Genomic DNA, 22,500 nt, shown 5'->3' with positions numbered 1-22,500 from the left:
GGAGGTACATACTTACATATTTTATATTTGTGTGTTTAACATACCTGGCGCCGTTGGAGTGTTGTATCCCTAACCGAGAAGTGCTGCTTTTTGATTTATCCTTCACGAAACTCTTGGCTAAACTGACCGTAGGGTAAATAGACATTAATCAACTCATACGTCTCTAGGTTAACTTTCCCACTCAGCTTACATGGTATTGGATAGAACTGTAGATAGTGTATTTGTCTTAGTGGATTTTATCTTGCTATTGCTATTTATATGGAAGTTATCAGTGTTGTAAGTGTTATTTTAGTATTTGGTATTTAAACACACACATCACACATACACACATACATATACATTTATATATGTATACATAGTGTATAATCATATATTTTTAAAGTATACAAACACACATACACACACACACACATTTATGTATATATTTATATATATTTATATATATATATATATATATATATATATATATAGAGAGAGAGAGAGAGAGAGAGAGAGAGAGAGCCGTACATATATATATATATATATATATATATATATATATTTATTTATATGTATTCATATATATATGTGTATATATATTTATATATATATATACGAATATATATATGTGTGTGTACATAAATATGTGTGTATATGTCTATATATATACATATGTATTTGTATATATGTATATATACATACATGTGTATGTATATATGTATATATACATACATGTGTTTGTGTGTGTGTATATATATACATATATACACACATATATGCGCGCGCGCATACATATATATGTATGTATGTATAACCCACACACACACACAACACACACATATATATATATATATATATATATATATATGTGTGTGTGTGTGTGTGTGTGTGTGTGTGTGTGTGTGTGTAACACACACACGAATATATATATACATATATGTATATATATACAATGTATGTATATATATAATGTGTGTATCTATGTATGCATGTACACACACACACACACACACACACACACACACACACAGATATATATGTGTGTGTGTGTGTGTGTGTGTGTGTGTGTGTGTGTGTGCGCGTGTGTGAGTTTGTGTGTGTGTGTGTGCGTGCATCTACTGTATATATGCCTGTATGTGTATATGTGTGTGTGTGTGTGTGTGTGCGCGTGTGTGCGTGTGCGTGTCGGTGTGCGTGTACGTGTCTACTTTATATTTATATATATGAATATGTGTATATATTCACATATATGTGTGTGTGTGTGTGTGTTTGTGTGTCTGTGTGAACGATCACATGATTTAGTGCATGTGTATATACGTGTATGTATACAGTCTCACTCCCCTCCACTCTTATATCTTTGTTTCACTTCAGTCGCTCTCCCCTTTCCCATGTTCCTGTTTACGCAATCTATAATATGATAGGAAAACAGAATTGTACTGATTATGGTGATTATAGTAGTAATGAAGTAATGATAATGATGGCAAGAATTCGGATGATAGTGATGCCTCCTGCTACTAGTAATGATAGTGCTAAATAACAACGATAGAAGCGCTACTGCTACTGATGACGGCGATTTTTTTTTTTTTTTTTCGTTCTTATTGATCGTTATCAATCTCAGTATCTCAAAAATACAAGTATCATAACATGCTTTGCGTTGGGTAATCACGATGGTATATATATATATATATATATATATTTTTTTTTTTTTTTTTTTTTTTTTTTAATTCACGTACCTGTTTCATAACCGTTTTCAGATCGTAAGAATTTTTTTTTTATTAAATTATTTGAAGTGGTGCTCATAGAATTCGCAGTCTTGTTTAGAAATAAGGAAAAGGTAAGGTGTACAAACTGATGAGGTTCGGTGTCTCACCCTCATGGCCACCGTCTGGCAACTGTTCTAACTGTCGACTGGATTAAACAGCTGATTGCAAACCGGGTAAATACACTAACGGTTGACCGAAGGAGTGAGGCAACTTTAAGACTTTCAGGGCTGGTGAGATGGATTAAATAATACGCATAAAAAAACATTAACAATATACAAATAATCGAATAATCCCCTGGGAGTGTATTAGCTGAACGGCAGGCACGAGACAGGTTTTTTATACGTTGATAATAAGGGACGGAGCACAGTAGCCGCGACGGAGAGAGATGGTGGCGAAAAAGGTTAAGATCGAATAAGAGATTTGATTGGAGAGTGCGCTGGTTGGCGGTGATGCTGAAAGTTGATCCCAGAATATGTTCCCATGACAAGAAAGAGGACGAACAGTGAGAGAATCCGAAGCAAGTGGCAAGGAGGTGAGGACGGGTCTGTCGAAGGTACAGTATAAGGGACGAGTTAGAATCTGGTGTGATAGAAGAGGGCGGGCTGGTGGGCGGGAATAGGGCGAGAGGCCAGCTGGATGGACGGTTCACCTTAGAGAGGTTCTGGTTGGCTGGGAGTCGCCACAGGTCTCGAGGATGCTGAGAGTCAGTAGCAGCACGTGCGTTTGTTGTGACGGTCCGAACTCCCAGCGTGTCATTTTTTTACCTGTGTAGGACGGCGCCTCCCTGTGCCCAGCAAGGGAGTCAGACCGACTTATGACAGTGATGAGCGGCGCAAGGACGGCGCAGGTTGTGTCTAGCGTCAGATGCGTCAAACCAGATAAGCGCCCAGACTGTTCTGATTATCTTGCAAATGGGACTCTCTGTTAACATGTCTAGAAAAGCTCTCTGAATTGTACGGTGACGGGTGATCTACCTGCGAGAGAATTCTATGGTGTATTTGACATTGTGAATATCCGAGAATGTGTTGGAACGAAATTCTTCATGAAAGCAGAAGATTGTTCGTGTAGTGGTGGTGACGGCAGGGCTTCAACTTATTTACAGTGGCGTCGTTAAACCAGCACCCGTCACATGGGTCCAGGCCGTCAGTGTTACGGATCCTATCTGGTTTCCTTAACTATGAGTACTTTAAAGAGCCCTGACGCGTATCGAGAACACGCGTGATCTAGTCAACTGCGCCCCGTAATGAAGTACATTATCCTGAGTGCTGTAATGTTAATGATTCCTGTGATGTTCTTCATTGTGAAATATGTAACGCTTAAAGGCTGTAGCATAGTGTGAAACATGAAGAAAATACTGCTGCTTCTGGCACTACAATTTATCACGGCTTGGTCAATAAATTGGCTGTAAGTATCTCCCGAATGCCTCTGTCAGACTGTGCTGTATATTATGTCAGTATTAATGTCCATTTGGAAAAATAAAAACTAACGAACAGACGGCTCTAGAATGTGGTCTTCCCATCAAACAGCACAGGTAAGTGGGTTGGCCCCTTCTAGACGGGTTATTTCGACAGAGAAGGGAGGACAGAAACAGAGTTGCGACTATAGTGTAACATTTATCGTTGTGGACCGTGCGCGTCGGTCAGGATATATACATAATACCAAGACTATTTCGTTTTTCTTCGTTCTTTAATAGTGCAAGAAAATTTTGGATTTTTAATCATGGATAATTGGTGCAACAGTACATATTAAATTCACTAATGTGTAGATGTAAAATATGTTTTTTAATTAATGTCTGCACAGGGGAATAGAGGAGGAGAGAGAGACACAGAGAAAAATGAGAAGCATAATATGATGTCTGTAAATCTGACTATGTCGCCTATCGTATCATAAGTTGTTAAGTAGTATTTGTAATACCATAAAAAAAACTTTAATGCAATCTCTCTTAATATTGTGGTACTTTATACTCGCGTTTATAATTGAAATTTCCTCTCTATATTTCAATTTCCACATTCTCTCTTTTGCAAAGTAAAAAGATTCACTTGCTTTTTTCACTTAAGCGTTGTTTTTAATCTTCATTAGTATCTTCCCGTAAAAAAAAAAAAAAAAAAAAAAAACCACATGCATAAAATACACATGCTTTTCTAACGAGATCAGTAATCCACCCCATGGGTCCACTGCCGAAATCTGAAACGGGATACATGTCACACGCGCTCTAGCGGTTGTTTTGCGTAACGAGGCGGCAGTGTTCGTGCTGTCTCGCTAACATACTTTCGTACCATCAATAGGAGAGTGTCTTACTGATACTTATAACCATGTCGTCTATTCCACGCACGTCATCTTCACTCTGCCACGCGGCACAGAAGGGCGATTGTTCCACCAGACTTGAACAATTTGGCACGCACGCAGGACGGTGAGCTCGAATACTCATGAATAGGATAAATCATGCTTTATACTGACGCTAGTAATTTCTACAGATGCCTTTCTTGATTTACTGATTTGTTGTCTTCAGCAAAGAAATCATTATATATATATATATATATATTAAAGCGCTCGTACGCGCACTGACAGTTCATTTAATGTACGTTAACATAGCTAAGTTTATTCACACTTACAGGGAAAATGTGAAAACACACACACGCGCACACACACACACACACACATATAAAGTGAATAGAAGAGTCACAGATAACTAGTATATTTATATAACTAATATATTTATATATCTATATATACATATACATATACATACATATATATACACGTACACACAATATGTATATGTATAGGCATACTTATATGTAAATATGTAAAAATGCTTATGTGTATGTATATCCATATCAGTGTACACGCACATATGCTGCACACGCACACACACTCACACACATACACATAATATATATATATTTATGTTTATGTTAATATGTATATATATGTATATATATATATATATATTTATATATATATATATGTATGTGTATGCATATATATTTGTGTTTCTGTGTGTATATTTGCACACACACATATATATATAAATATATATATAAATATATATATATATATGTGCATGTGTGAATATATATAAATATACATGAATATATATGTATATATATGTGAATATATATGTGTGTATATATATATATATATATATATATATATATATATATATATATATGCATGTGTACTTGTAACGTTCTGCAAAAAAAAAAATATATATAAAAAGACACCTTCAAGATACATTTAAACTTTTGATTAAACAGCTTTTGATTAAACAGTTATAAAACACTGTTAGTGACTTCTGGCATGGCTAATTACTCGAAAACTAAGAAGGATAAGATACTTAATTAATTATTTAACTGATAACGTCGTCCTGACGTGTGTGTTCGTGTGTTTGCAATACTTGCATTGCATACTTCATTAATTAATATTTATTCATTGGTTTCTAACAAACGGTTGATATATCAAAAGGATACAGAACAAAAGAAATGCAGTAGCTAAACTTTATCTACAATACTTGTTCGAAGAGGTGGTGAGATAGACTGACACATTATTTATTAAAAAAAGAAATATGGATTTGCACTATAGAATAGCCAAACAGGTAAACAAACAAATAACAGAAATTGTATAATACTCTTGAAAAAAGTACAAAGTAACCTTTTTATCTTAGAGAAATTCAATACACATTCACAGGCTTATGCCCAAACTGCAGTATATTTTCTTCACCATGACAGAATTTCATTGCAGGACTAAATAGCTTTCCCTTGTATACATATATATGCATTGAAAATTAATATTAATATAACAACCATATTTTGAGTTACTAACTATTCTAATACTATTTCGATTAGCTTGTTTGATTGTCAGTATTGCTTACTTCCTAGCATGTTACCGAATTTGCGAGCTGTTGGTGCTTAGGTTCCAATGATTGGTGATTCCTCACAAATAACTATTGTAGACACTATATAACTAATCCCAAGTATCGTGGAGTAATTGCATATAATTTTAAGCGTTATTTAATTAAGGGTGACAGGTACTCCTCGTCAGGGTTTGTAATAACAGCTTGGAAACATTACGCTAAGGATTACATAACATGCCAGGCTCTCATACTAATGCCTACGGTGCATAGGTTTAAGTTACGAACACAGCCCATCGTCGAATAGATAGCATTAGGCATGCCGACGGTTCCCTACATGATTTAAATGGTTGTATATGCTAGTGGTTAGGGACATACATTGACATATACCTACCAATCAAGTAGTCATCCAGAAGATACTCTACGATATGACTATTCTAATAAGTATCACATCCTTTTATAGCGTTCCAAGTGCCTTCGTATATATATCACAGACCATATGATCAACAGGTTGGATGATGTATGAAGATGCCAATGTAAGAGGCCCTCTGTATTTACTTCCTGTCCGGTACCTGGAAGCCAAAACTTGAAGGTTAATGTCTGATGTGATTCACTGTATAGTATATTGCAACATCTCTCATAGAGACCTATTGATTAGTGAAATATGGGATAAAAAAGAAGACACGCATACGTAATCATGTACCATTAAATATAGGTATACAAATATTAGTAGTACTCACAATACGAACTCCTCCAATATAGGAGATATCTACAGTCTGCTAAAAGAAAGAAAAAAAAAAAAAAAATAGAATTATGAGCAGTCTTATACCTGTTTTTCATGGTGGCCGGATAGCGGGGGTCAGGGGAAGTGGGGTGTGTTGGGGGGAGGTCGGCATACCTGCGTAGGTACCTGGAAACCCTGTGTGATTAAAATCTAATCAGTCAAGTCTGCCAGGTGATGGGAAGATGATGACATTCCGAAGTATACCCTGACTCGGAAACAGTTCCTTACTCTTACGGGCACAACAAGAGATTTCGTCATACGAACGTTTGTTGAGTTTGTACATCATCAAGAAATATTTTTTATTCTATTCCATTTAACCGCATTTCCTTGTGTGTGTGTGTGTGCGTGTGTGTGTGTGTGTGTGTGTGTGTGTGTGTGTGTGTGTGTGTGTGTGTGCGCGCGCGTACATTTGTTTACCTTCTGATTGCTGTTTGTATATAATTAAATTTGGTTTTGTAAGATTATAGCCATTCCTTGCTAGCACAATGAAGGCTTCCTTAGACACACAAACGCAAATGCATACATATAATAAGTACACACACACACACACACATACACATATATATATATGTATATATGTATATTTATATATATACACATGCAGGCATATATGTGTATAGATGTATGTTTTATGTATATGTATATATATATATATTGTATATATGTGTGTGTGAATATGTGTATATTTTATTTATATTCTATATATATATGTATATATATGTAATATGTAATATATATATAATATATATATGGCATGTATACTATATATAATATATATACACAATACATATATATATATATATATATACACACACAAATATCTCTCTATCTATATTTATATATACATATATTACATATATATATGTGTGTGTATATATGTATAGATATTACATATATATGTATATATAAATATGATATGAATGTTTATATATATATATATATATATATGCATTTATTTATATGTGTGCATATGTGTGTATGTGTATATATATTCATATACATATACAGACACAATATATGTATATATACATATAAGTATTATTTTCTTATACACACACGTATGTAAGTATATTTATATATATTTACATATATGTATATCATATTATATATGTTTACATATATATGTTCGTGCTAGTGTATCTGCATGTATTTATGTGTGTGTGTGCGTGTGTGTGCGCGTGCATATGCATGCAAATACACTTGGCCTACTTCCATTGTACAAACATATCTGTGCATGTGCATGTTATGTATGTATATTATGGGCTTGTCATCTTAATATGAAAAGTTTCGTCGGAAAGCACCCTATTAATCTTGGCATAAAACTTCTAATTGACACATTAGCTCCTTACCAACGTCCCTATGAATGAAAGCGTATATCGTTTACAAATAAACTTTTACGGTCGTCTGGCTTCCTAAACCCATTAATTCTGCAAGGATGAACGAGGAGGAGCTCAGCTGTTCGTCCCGTGATGCTGGGGCCTCTATGGAACTCAATCTGGGCTTGACGGTTTATTATTATACCGCAAAACATCACGGTTCATGGCTAAGGGTTGGTGTAGACTTTTCTGTATATGATTAATAATCTCAAGTCTTTCCCACAAACGCCGAATCCATAACAGCTTTATAGTGTACAAATATTCAGTCGTAAATGTAATGGATTAGGTGTGTTCTTCGGGTATTCAATATAATCTAATCGATGAGGTTCATTTTATCGGTAATAAATTATAATTAACTTACTTGTTCGAACCTTCGCAAAACAAAGCGAAAATTAGAGAAAATCGAAAAGGTAAAAGGACGAGGTTGTAGCCCACCAACCTTTTCCTCGCCTTCCTCTTCGTCGAGACCCATCTGCCGCAGGGAAGGGAATCATGGGTCTCGAGCAGGTTAGTAAATCGCCGGCAAGTTTAATGCTGTAGCCTCGCCTTCAGTCCGACCCACAGGCATGATGGATAGCCCGCCTGTTGCATTTCTTTGATTTTGTTTGCTTGTCTTACTACTGTGCATTCTCTTTAAGCATGATTCAGTACTAAGCTGTTTGTATCCTTCGCTATTATTTGCAAGGTTACATCAAGCGCTAGGCGAGATCATCGAGCTGTTGAAGTTTCCTTAAGAACGATTGAAGACAGATGTTCGTTTTTATTATATTTTATAAATATGTGTGTGTGTGTGTATATATATGTGTGTGTGTGTATGTAATTTTTTTTCACAAAAATATATTGACTTATTGCATAACCAATTTTACACCGATTTCTTTAGCATCGAATTCCATTGAGAGTAAGAACAGATATGCTAGATATGTAGGCACTTGTGTATATATACACATATCTGCACCCCGCAACCCTCCCCGAACAAACAGACACAGACACACGAAAGCACATACACATCCGCACTGCCATGAGCACGAACACATACACAAGGTTGTACGATTTGTTTTGAAATCCAACGAATCATAACGGACAAGTTTAAGTGTCCAGTTTCTGTCTTTTTTTGAAATCCTGTTTGTAAGTTCTTTGGTTATTTGTCATTAAAATAACATAACCAGCATTTTCAAATTAGAGCGCTTTCATATTTTAGCACTTACCCTCTTGTTTTTTCGTCAATTACTAGAATATGATACATTTTTACACTTGACTACATTATAGTCATCCTCGTAAAAATCAAGACGTCTGATCAGTCGAACCTATTAAACGTTCCACATAAATATGTTATTCAAACACTATATATACACTTCTTTATATATATCTATATCTATTTATCTATCTGTCTGTATCTACAATTATCTGTGTTTGTATATATCATATATACATAAAGATATAGCCAAATTTATATTGATATCTATATATCTGTATCTGTCTATATTAAATGTATTTAATATATATATATATATATATATATATTTATATTTATATATGTGCGTGTTTGTATATATATGTATGTATATATGTATATATACATATATACAGATATATTTAATATATGATATATATACATATATTATAATGTATATACATAAAAGATATATATATATATATATATATATATATATATATATATATATAAATGTATGTGCAGACACACACGTGCGCGCGCACTCACATATTTACATATATAATATATATATAGATATATAGATATATGTGTGTGTGTATGTATATATTTTTTATAGTTATATATGTGTGTACATATATGTATACACACACACTCACATATACATATACATATATATATATATATATATATATATATTTATATATATATATGTGTGTGTGTGTGTGTGTGTGTGTTTATATATGAATATATGTGTGTATATATGTGTATATATATAATATATATATATATGTGTGTGTATGTATATATTTTATATATATATATATATATATATATATATATAAATGCACACAAATGTATGTGCATATATATATACACACGTACTCACATATACATATATATGTGTGTATGTGTATATGTATGTATGTATATATATATATATGAATATTCATATATATATTTCTATATATACGAATGTTCATATATTATGTATGCATATATATTAAATATTTAATATATATGCACATATATATACATATATGTGTATATATATTAAATATATATATATATATATATATATAGAGAGAGAGAGAGAGAGAGAGAGAGAGAGAGAGAGAGAGAGAGAGCCATCATATATATTTATATATATTCATATATATACATAGTTTATGTTTATGCTTACAAACACGTTTATGTCTACATATAGATACAAAATGATAATGTGATGATAGAATATTAAGAAACATTGGCCAGACGAAAATCGTAACCGACAACTCAAAATAAAGAAACTCTCTTTTCCACGTCATATAAAACAGCAAAAGTAAATTATGGTAAATGAGGGTACCGAGCGTCTTTATTATTTTAAAAGGTGAATAATATTTGTTTTATAGATATTCAAGAAAGCTTTGTGTTGTCTTTGTTATGAATTCTGAACGAAACCAGAGGTCTTGTATCATCAACATCATATCATTAGTTCGAATCATTAGAATTGATGGTTTTGTTGTTGACTGGCTTTGTCTTATTGCCTTTTCGTTTTATTTGTTTTTCTCATATGCATTTTGTTATTTCATTTGTTATTACTTTTTCTTGTATGATGTTTTGTAATATTATAATAATCATTATCGTTTATAGTATTATCTCTATCATTATTATTTTTTGTTACAATTATGTATCATCATCATTAGTGGTAGTAGTAGCATTATTATTAGTGTTATTATTTTAATCATAATTAACGTTTCCAGAATTATCATCACTTGAATTATTATTATTATCATTATCATCAATATTATTATCATCATCATGATTATCATTAATATTATTATTAACATTATTATCGTTATCATCGTTAATTCATTCATTCTTATTGTTACTATTATTATTATTATTATTTTTATTATTGTTATCATGGTGTTGTTTTTCTTAATATTATTACCATCATCATTGTTATTATTATTGTTTATATATTATTATTATTATCATCATCAGCAATCTTTACCAGTTATTATTATTATCATTATCATTATTGTTCTTATGGTAATTATCATTAGAATTATCAGTTTTGTTATTAATAGTAATACTAATACTAGTATTGATATTAATATTTGTATTATTGTCATTAATATTGTCATTATCATATCACATGTGTTATTATATTTATTATTGTTATTATTATCATCATCATTATAACCACCAGCATGCTATCATTATTATTATTATTATCATTATCAGATGTGTTATTATGATTGTTATTATTATTTATTGATTACTATCATTATTATTTTATCAATAGTAATAGTAATATCATTATTATTATTATTATTATTATTATTATGATAGAATAATAATAATAATTGTTATTATTTTTATTATCATTATTGTTATCATTGTTATTATCATTATTATTAGAAGTAGTACTATCATCATTATTATCATTGTTATTATTATTGTTGTAATTGTTTTTATTTTCATAAGCATTGTCATCACCGTGATTATCATCATTATTGTTATCATCATCATCATCGTCTTCATCTTCATTTTCATCATCACCATAATCATATATTATATAATCATATATTATATATGTATATCATATGTCAGTATTATAACCATTATCATTATCAATATTATCATCATTGTTATCATTATTGTTATTATTCTGTTATTGTTGTCATTATTATTATCAGTTATTACCATTAAAATTTGTGTAATAATTTTCATAGTTATTTTTATTTTAATTGTTATTATCATCATTACTATTTTTATTATTATAATTATTTTTTTTATTATTACCATTACTATTATTATAAAGATGATATTATAATTATTATTATTATTATCATTATCATCATTATTTTTACTGTGATTATAGCTTCTATTATCATTATTACTGTTATCATTGTTACTATCGTTTGAATCATTTATCTCATTATCATTATATTTTGTTCTTCTTATTGTTGTTTGTAATGTTTTTTGTTTATTTTATCATTGCTCTTGTTATTACTGTTATAGTTATTAATATTGTTACTATTATTATTATTTTTATTATTATTATTATTGTTGTTATTATTACTATTACTATTACTACTACTTCTGTTACTCTTATACTATTATTATTATTGTTAGTATTGTGATTCTTATTACAGCTGTAATTGTTACTCTTATTATTATTATTATTAATATTATAATTTTTATTATTATTATTATCATTATCATTATTATTATGATTATTAGCATTAGCATTAGCATTAGCATTATTATCATTATTGTCATTACTGTTATAATTATTGTTATTATTATTAATATTATTATTATTATCATTGTTATTACTACTACTACTACTACCACTAATATTACTCTTATTCTAAGTATTTTCAGCATTGTTGTTATTATTATTATTATTATTATTATTATTATTATTATTATTATTACTGTTATTATTATTATCATTAGTAGTAGTAATTATTATGGTTATTATTTTTTTGCTGTTAATTTTCTTCTTCGTCATTTTATCATTATTATTATTATTATTATTATTATTATTATTATTATCATTATTGTTATTGTTGCTGTTATTATCACTTTATTATTATTACAATAGTAATTGTAATTATTATCTACAAATATAAATATAAATATTACTATAACCATTATCATAATCTTAATTATCACCATTATTTTAATTACCAATTGCTGTCATTATCCTTAGTATGATTATTATCATTATCATTTCCCGTTATTATTATTGTTGTTATTATTATTATTATTATTATTACTATTATAATCATTATTATGATTATGCTATGGTTGTTACTGTTATCACTATTGTTATTATTTCTATTATCATTATTATCATTATTATTAATATTTTATTCTTTATTAGTGTTATTTGTCATCATATTGTCCTTTTTATCATTATTATTTAGATGTTTGTATTATTATATTATTATTATTATCATTATTATTATTTTATTGTTATTTTTATTATTATTATTATTATTTTTTTTTATTTTTATTATTATTATTATTATCATCATCATGATTATCTTTATTATTGTTATTGCTTCTTTTTATATTAGTAGTTTTAGTATTATTAATAGTAGTAAGTGGTAGTAGTATTGTTATCACTATTATTGTTATATTTATTATCATTATTGTCATCACTGTTATTGTTATTGTTATTATTATTGTCGTTATTTTCATCATCATTCTAATTATTGTTATTGTTATTATTGTCATTATTATTTTTATTATTATACTTATTATTATCGTAATTGTTATTATTTTTATTATTATTATCATTGTTATTATTATTATTATTATTATTATTATTATTATTATTTGCATTATTAATATTGGTATCATTATTCGTATTATTATCATCTTCATCATCAGCATCATATTATCCTTAATATTATTGCTATTGTTAGTATCATTACAGTTATTATCATTATCATTATTATTATAAATAATAATAATTATTATTATTATTATCACTACTATTATTGTTATTCGAATTAATTTAATTATTGGTATCATTATTATTATTTGCAGTAGTGTTATATCACCCTTTTTACATCAAAATTATTAACATTTCTTATTTCTTTTATCATTATTATTATTATTGTTTTTGTCACGAATATTATTATTGGTATTAGTATTTTTGTAATCTTCATCATTATGGTTATATGATAATTATGATAATTATGATTACCATTATCATTTTTATTATCATCATTAATGTTATCATTGTCATTTCCATTGTTTTTATTTTTGTTATCTTTTTATTATTATTATTGTTATTATCGTCATGTTGATTTTTATCATCATCATCATCATTATTATTTAAATTATCATTATTTTTTTCGTTACGGTTATTATTATTGTTGTTATAATTATAATGTTAATAATAATAATAATTATTATTGTTGTTGTTATTGGTATTGTTATTATTATTATTATCATTATTATTATTATTGATATTTTTATTGTTATTGTTATTGTTCAAGAACAATAATAATCATCAGTTATTATTAACATTATTTACATCATACATATTATTATTTGTAGTAGTATCAGTATTGCTATTTGCCATTATTAGTATGAATATTGGTATTATACACGTTCATTTCTAGTTTTTTCTACCTTTTAGTTGATTCCATTTTTCTTCGAAATATGATCACTATTAGTGTTTGTTTTTTATTATTATAATGGTTATTGTTGTTATTATCAATATCAATATCATTATCATCATCATCATCATTATGATCTTTGCTGTAGCCATTGCTCTTATCAATATCATTTGCATCATTGTTATTGCTTCTCGTTATAGTAATCATCATTAATAATAATATATTTTTATTATCATTACTTTGTTGCCTAGAAACTTATCATTGGGCTTAAATTATTGTGTTTATTGTTTTATATTATTGTTATTATTATTATCATTATTATTATTATTATTATTATATACTGTTGTTACTATTACTAATGATAGTAGTATCAGCATATAAATGAATAGCGTAATAGTCGCAGTTCAGGCTATACTAATAGTAGTAAAGTACTAGTGGCGATAATGTCAGTATTATCAAAATATCGTCATATCGAGCAATAGTAGCTTGCCTATAATGTTTGCGGTTAGTTTTCCACGTGGTTACGGTCGTGCTTACCAAGGAGCCTATGTGAATTTTGTCGAATTTGGCTCCCGTAACTCTCAAAACTGTCATTGGTATTTGCATGTCGAGGAGAAACTGCATTCCTCAACAGTGACTAATTCTGGCCAAGTGGATCAAGTTTTAAATACCACTGTAACGAAGATATGTACCATGACACTTGCATTCACGCTTATAGAGAGCATTCTTCTCGTGTACATATTGCTTGCCTCAAACTGAGTAGTAAAATAAACTAAACTTTGGAGTTGTATACTATATGTTTGCGTACAAGGAATTGGCAGTCAATATTTTTGATAATGAGATAATGGAGTACTGGGCTTGCATTTGTGCAACGATATTAGGGAGAAGAATGAAGCACACACACAATCGCATAATGACAGTTGTAGTAGCTACAGAGTTCGACCATTGTGTATGCAACCTCCTCCGCATGGCCCAAATGTCGACTACTTATGAGCCACTCTCTGCTTTACCTTCTCCCTCGCCAAACAGATCCGCATTTTCAAGAGATTCTAAACATTCCATCGGTGCTTCGGAGTCATGTGTACTGGACAGTGTGAATATCGCTGCATCGTGTGTAGAAAGGGTGATGTCATTATATCGGGGTTACGTAGGCTCCTCCAATCCGGTTTAGGAAAATAGATAAGTGGCCATAGCTGTCCGCTAGTGGATCATGTGGTTCGCACTATACCGAGTAACAGCATGGGTGGCTAGAACATCACAGGATCGTTCCCATACTCTAAAGCACTTGCAAATTCACATTCGTAAGGACACTGGCCCACCTTTGGTGAATGACGCAGCCCGTGTAATTTTACCCAGCAGCGTCAAAAACCTCCGGGAACTACACGTCTATTTTCGGATTCGCGACCTGGAGATCCTGACATCAGATAGGCTAAACCATGTGGTTATAAGCAAAACTGATCACTGATCATTCCCTGGAAGAAGTACAGATATGCATTGCACAACACGCGATAGAAGATCAAGGCTTAGGTGAATAATTAATAGAATAATAAACTGTAGTGATGGTAATCGTTGCGCAATGTATTACAGGCTGAACTCTAAACTCGAGCTGATTCAAGATCACTGTTCTGAGAAACATCGGAATGAATTACACTGCACTGCAATTTATATGAATATTGCGCAATTATTTATCGTGCATCATAAACTGAAGAACTGAAGAACTAAAATTGATACATCCGAAATGAAACCAAGATGAATTAATCTTTCTATAACACCTATATCAATCTTCAAAACAAATTTCTAAAAAGTTGGACTTTAGTAATTTTCGCAATAGTTCTGCACTAAAAAAAACAGCAAATTTTTTAGCGATAATTTACAACATGATGGATGGCTCGAAGAAACCCAATATAGAGATGGAAGCAGCATGATCCAAATGCTTAAAATAGTAATGAAGTGCTCGGAAAAAATATTTTACATACACTGTCAGGCGAGACTTGAAGGGAAAGTACCAATCAAAAATGTATTATCTTGGAGGTTTTACGACATAGGAAATAAATTATTACACTAAAAACTGGACAATAATGGCCCTATAAGGTATAGTAAGGCGGCACATAGTAAACTTTAGTTGGCTCTGATGTTCTGTTTTTTGCAGTGAAGGAAACTGACAAGTAGAAAAAATGGTGGTGTGATAATGACATTAATGTGGATAATGATGATTGTGATCATGATAATTGCAATGATATATATATATATAATATATATATATATATATATCGCAGTTGCATTTTCTGTCTGAAGTAACATTTTTGGTTCAGACCTTATGACTGTAATGAAACAAGGACTGCAATGTCCAAGAACGACCATGCTGTACGTGATAGACCGTAATTGCTTAGTGCTATACGTGCAGGGAGTTTGCTATGTGCTGCTGAATGTCGTAAAACTAGCAGCGAGACAGTGAGAATAACATATCATACTCATATGTTTCCCAATATACTGCACTTATTTGGGGGAATAGCAGCCATAATAAAATAATAATGATAATAAAACTAGGTACGAAAATCAGATGTTAGTTTAGCTATTGTCTAAGCCACGAAATAGCCATCTACACCATGGCACGACAATTTTCATAAGGGTAATAAAGCGTTATGTTGCATCCTTCTTTTCGTTTTTTTTTTTTTTTTAAAGCGCAGTTGTATTGTAACAGCGATTCTGACACGTTTTAGTGTTGATTTAGTGCCGCATGATCACTGCAGTAAAAGTCTGCAGAAGCCACGTTTTTATTTATGAAGCGTCTGAGAGAATATTGTAATTGGCAATGATATCCAAATTCAAACTGTCGAAGGTGGTAAGCTGTAAGAATTTTATGACTACTTGTTGAAGCCGAAATTGTTTATCATGAAACCAGGGTCGCACCATTGAGGGCTATATTAGGTGGGCCGTGTGCATTAAACCGACAATACATTTTGATGAAAGGCTGTTTTCGGGAATCTTTCTGTCAATCTCATCATTATTTATATAAAGCAATAAAATATCTCTGGGAACTTCCTGGCTGAGCTATAGTAGGGAATATTCAATTATATATTAAGCACCTTATTTGTGATAAACCTAAATATGCTTACCGAGAAAAACGTTGCAATCAGATTTCGAATAGGAAAATATGTGAACAGCTAGGCCTACTTTTTCGTTATGTTATTTCACGGCCGGTTTATTCAATTCTTTAAAATTCCTATATTCGATCTTTCATTTAGTAATGTGGCAGTTAATAGTTTACTTGATTAAAAATACTTGTTTGCTTCTGAAGATGTGGTATCCCATATTTTAGAAACATCATTCTATAAATTTGAGCAACGACAGAAACAGGTTTGATTTAGAGTCACATTTCTGGCTTAGGATCATAAATGTCTTTTATTGGTAGACCGTGGTACGATTTGGTTCCATTTCCAAGTTTCACTTATAATTACTTTTCTTTTCGTTTTGTTCATTAACCACATATACATGTAAATACTATGTCACACAGACATATATGTATGTTTGTGACATATATACACTTGTGTATATGGTAATACAGGACGTAAAGAGGTAATTTCAAGTGAAGTCCATCTATCTACAAATATCAGTATATATGTACATTAGTATATATATTTATATATATATATACATGTATATATGTATGTATGTATATTTCAAGCTTCTTTGGGGGTAACATCCTAAACCAAAATCGCTCATACGCCATGAAGTCCCTGCAGCCCCATCTCTTCTGCCGCTCCATTTATCTCCCAGACGCCTCCTGCTACAAGCAAAAGCTTATCCAGTAACGCGGAATGACGGGTCTGCCTGCGTAAGAGGATCGGGGGAGGCGTAAGGTTACCCAGGGAGCCTCCTAGTTCGAAGGACTTGCACGGAATGAGAAATGAACCTGCGCCATAAAGGCCGTCGGATCAGCCGGCTGCAAAGGGCGGGCCGAGGGGACAGTTCGCTCGGCAAGGGATCGGCGCGGATGGATTAGTGGAATAGGCGTATGCGCTAGTTGGGTGAATGGGACTCTTTCGCGTCTCTGCAGATTATATATATATGTCTATATGATATATATGCATATATACATATATGTATACATACATATATTTGTCCGTATTTATCTATCAATGTATACTTACACACTTTGAACATTTAGCAGCCAAAAGTGACCTAAGGGATCCGAGGAATTTTCATTAATATGTGAATGAGCATTCCAAAGACGAGAATCGGCTGCCAGAGGCTCCACTGATCCACTTTTGCAAGTGCCTCGACTATTCCAGACGTCTATACCATACAGGCCTTGTCCAAGGTTATGTAGGTAAAACAGGGCTAATCATTTTCAACCGCAACGACAGACTTGTCTGTTGTGGATTTACTTTGAAATCATGTCATAACAATTCGTATATGGTAGTCAAGGGTCGTTCATCCATACATCGCTGCTGTCAGCGAGTCGACGGATGGTCATAACCCGACTGTTAATAGTAGGATCGGTCTTACAGTCAACGAAATTGTACTATGTAAGGATTCCCTCTTTTAGCTTCATCACTATTCATATCCGCCTTTCAATGTCAAGTACTTTATTTTACGTTTATTCTACTCGGTGGTGACATGGAAGAAAGCACAATACTTGCAGGTTAAAGGGAAAGGTGCAGTGCGTTTCACAGGATATGACAATGCAAATAAATGTAAGTGTGATAGAAAGAATTACTATAATGTACTGTCAAGTCTTGCCGTCCCCCATAAATTACCTCCTTAAACAGTCAGCCACCCAAGAGTAAATGATCATCTACCCTGTCTTCTTGAGCACATAGCAGTCTAGTAGATCAACCTTGTATAACCTCCTGATTAATCAGCAACCAAGGCCGCTTAAGAATTGTGAATTGTTTTAACTCACTCACTCACTCTCTCTCTCTCCCCTCTCTCTCTCTCTCTCTCTCTCTCTCTCTCTCTCTCTCTCTCTCTCTCTCTCTCTCTCTCTCTCTCTCTCTCTCTCTCTCTCTCTCCAGAATCACACACACATATAGATAGAGAGTGAGAGAGCAAGTGAGGCTTAGCTGTCACCTTGTCTCGTGTGTGTTTTGAATGATTGAGCAGGATAGCCACAAGACGACAATAGAGAGGCACCATACTATAGATAAAGGTAAGAACACTTCCTATTTTCAGACGTACTTCGTTCTTTCTTAGATACAAGAAATCTATAATATATATATATATATATATATTATATAGCACCATACATTTTATCTGTAAAGCATTCAATATATATATATATATATATATATATTATATAGCATCATACATTTTCTCTGTAAAGCATTCAATATATATATATATATATATATATGTATATATATGTATATATGTATATATTTATATATGTATATATATATATATATTGAATGCTTTCTGGAGAAAATGTATGGTGTCATAGCTGTGTACCCAGTAGCTTCATGATTGTTTTATCATTTAGTTTATACCTTTTTCGCAATGTATAAAAAGGATTTCTTGTGTCTAAGAAAGAACGAAATACGTCTGGAAAATAGGAAGTGTTTTTACCTCTATTTATGACACAGGCGCTTCGGGTCCGATGGACAAAGTAAAATTTTAGGATACTTTTTCGCCTTTTCTTTCTCCTGCCTTTTGCGATCATCCTTCGTCTACTTTCCTTATCCGTTTTACCCTTTCTGCATTTTCGTCCTAAGTAATTACAATTTCCTGTGGCTAATTACTTCTTCCTCAACTAACGTCGATTACAATTTATATATGTACAATCTCTAAGAAGGGTTTGGGCATTACTGTTTATAATGGTTTCACATCCATCAGCGATGAAGATGTTTTGCATACACATCACGAATGGCTCTATAGGAGAAAAAACAAATCTTGTTCTGGAAAAAAGGTCCTACACAAGAACTGGAAATGGGACGTAAAAGGGAATAAAATGATGGTGTAAATGAGTCATACATATTTTAAGATTTTGCATTATTTTCATAAAGTAAAATTTTGAAGGTTCATACTTCGATGCGTTTAAATATTCACCAAAGCATGGACATTAAAATTCATGTGACACAAGACTCAAAATTACGGCAAAAATTAAATGCGGGACGAATATAATTATGTATAGATTAAATAATTATAATTGGTAACAGTTTATCTCAGAATAGGGACATTTAGGGAGACGAAATTGAATAGAGTGAAAATGAAAGATGAGGTTCAAGACAGGGATGATAAACAAGCTATGGCAACCCCCTCTCCGATGAAATTGATAATGACAGCTGATTTGTAAATATTTTTGAAGTTTCGGAAGAGTAGTAGAACAATAGATAAAGGTATGCGAGTAATAAAGACTAAGTAGAGCAATGTTACCCAGTGTGTTTATGTATGTATATATGTATATATGTATGTATGTATATATATATATAGGCCTACCCTCTGAATGTTTATGGCCAACCGCGTTATCTCTGTAATTTCACTAGTATTTCTGTTATACCATGGCTACCACTGCCCACATCAATCATCACGGGCATTACCAGCCTGTAGTATATATACATCTTTGCGCATTTTTGTCATAATTTCAGAATACGTACCTGTCAATCCAGTTTCGCAGCATGTATATGTATATATATATAAATATGTATATATACAGATACATATATATGTATATATATATATATATATATATGAGTCCCTATTCGTTTTTGTACAATACCCTATACACAACTGATCTTACATAAACATTTGTATCTATCCACTTGCCTTTTGCATTGTATCACCAATATCCTGTTATGAATATGACACCGCTTATACCTTTAACAGCTAACGTTATACACCTGCTTGTAAATGTAACCTGTAAGACTACATTATATATTTATATATGCGTCCAGGGGTACAAATCCTAGCATGGTACATAGAAAAGCGTATAAAAAAAAAAAAAAAAAAAAAAATATATATATATATATATATATATATATATATATATATATATATATATATATATATATATATATATATATAGGCTTGCGGTCTTGACAAAACATGGTCACATTCTCTGAAATGCTTGTGTTATATGAACTTATGCTTCATAGATGATCTAGCCGACGTCCACGACCGTATATATATATATATATATATATATATATGTATATATATATGTGTGTGTGTGTGTGTGTGAATATGTGTGTGTGTGTGTGTATGTATGTATGTATGTATGTATGTATGTATGTATGTATGTATATATATACACATACATGTTTATTTATTTATTCATTCATATATATAAATAAATGCACACACACACACACACATATGTGTATATATACATATATATATGTATTTATTCATATATACATTCATATATATGTATTTATATTCATCCACATATATATGTATATATATATATTCATATATATATATATATATATATATATATATATATATATATATAACCCGCGTTCATGTTGACAAATGTAAAAAAGGTATAAATGAGAATGAATATCTTCACAATACAAGTGATGTATTTGACCGGTTTCGACTTTGTCTTCGAAGACAAAGTCGAAACCGGTCAAATACATCACTTGTTTTGTGAAGATATTCTTTCTCTTTTATACCTTTTTTACACACACACACACACACACACATATATATATATATATATATATATATATATATATATATATAATATATGTGTGTGTGTGTGTGAATGTGAATGGTTGTGTGCATGTATACATATATATATATATATATATATATATATATATATATATACATATATATGTATGTATATAACTATATATATGTATGTATGAACAAATAAATATATATACATAAGTATATATTTATTTATTCATATATATATGAAATATATATACATATATATAGTATATAGTATATATGTATTTATATATGAATAAATAAATAAATAAATAAAAATATATATGTATATGTGTGTATATATGTATATGTATGTGTGTGTGTGTGTGTGTGTGTGTTTGAATATATATATATTTATATATATATATATATATATATATATATATATATATATATGAGACATATGTATATATATATATGCATATGTATATATATACATATATATACACACATACATATATATACATATATATACGCACATACATATATATACATATATATACACACATACATATATATACATAAATGCATATATATATATATGTATATATGTATATGTGTGTGTGTGTGTGTGTGTGGAAGTCAAGGGCTGTCATTCATGAAAATTTATTGAGATACGTAACAAACAAACAAACAAACAAAACACTTAATCTACCTTACCAAGTGTGCAATATTTTAAAAAGAAATTTACTGTCACATAAATATCAGTTGCATTTTGGGTCCATAATATTATCTACATTCAAGCAGAGGATCTACTTCGAATTAATAATGAATGAAGGCTTTTCTTCC

The 22,500-nt window shown here is 30.8% G+C and overlaps 1 protein-coding gene across 5 annotated transcripts in view; it reads left to right on the top strand.

Moving 5' to 3' along the window:
• The window catches only part of LOC125030025 (protein Wnt-11b-like), a 154,047-nt gene that overhangs the window by 43,480 nt on the left and 88,067 nt on the right, over positions 1-22,500 (top strand). The window contains exon 1 of one of the 5 annotated variants that reach the window (XM_047620260.1): positions 2,411-3,146. The exons of 1 other annotated variant lie outside the window; for it this stretch is intronic. In XM_047620260.1, coding sequence (XP_047476216.1) covers positions 3,085-3,146 — 62 coding nt within the window. In that variant the 5' untranslated portion in view covers positions 2,411-3,084. Of the gene's footprint in view, positions 1-2,410; positions 3,147-22,500 lie in introns of those variants that run through there. 3 more of the 5 variants (XM_047620259.1, XM_047620257.1, XM_047620258.1) reach the window with 3 other exon arrangements.

The sequence above is a fragment of the Penaeus chinensis genome, chromosome 10, assembly GCF_019202785.1.
Source record: "Penaeus chinensis breed Huanghai No. 1 chromosome 10, ASM1920278v2, whole genome shotgun sequence".
NCBI lineage: Eukaryota > Metazoa > Arthropoda > Malacostraca > Decapoda > Penaeidae > Penaeus > Penaeus chinensis.
This window is presented reverse-complemented; position numbering and strand designations above follow the sequence as displayed.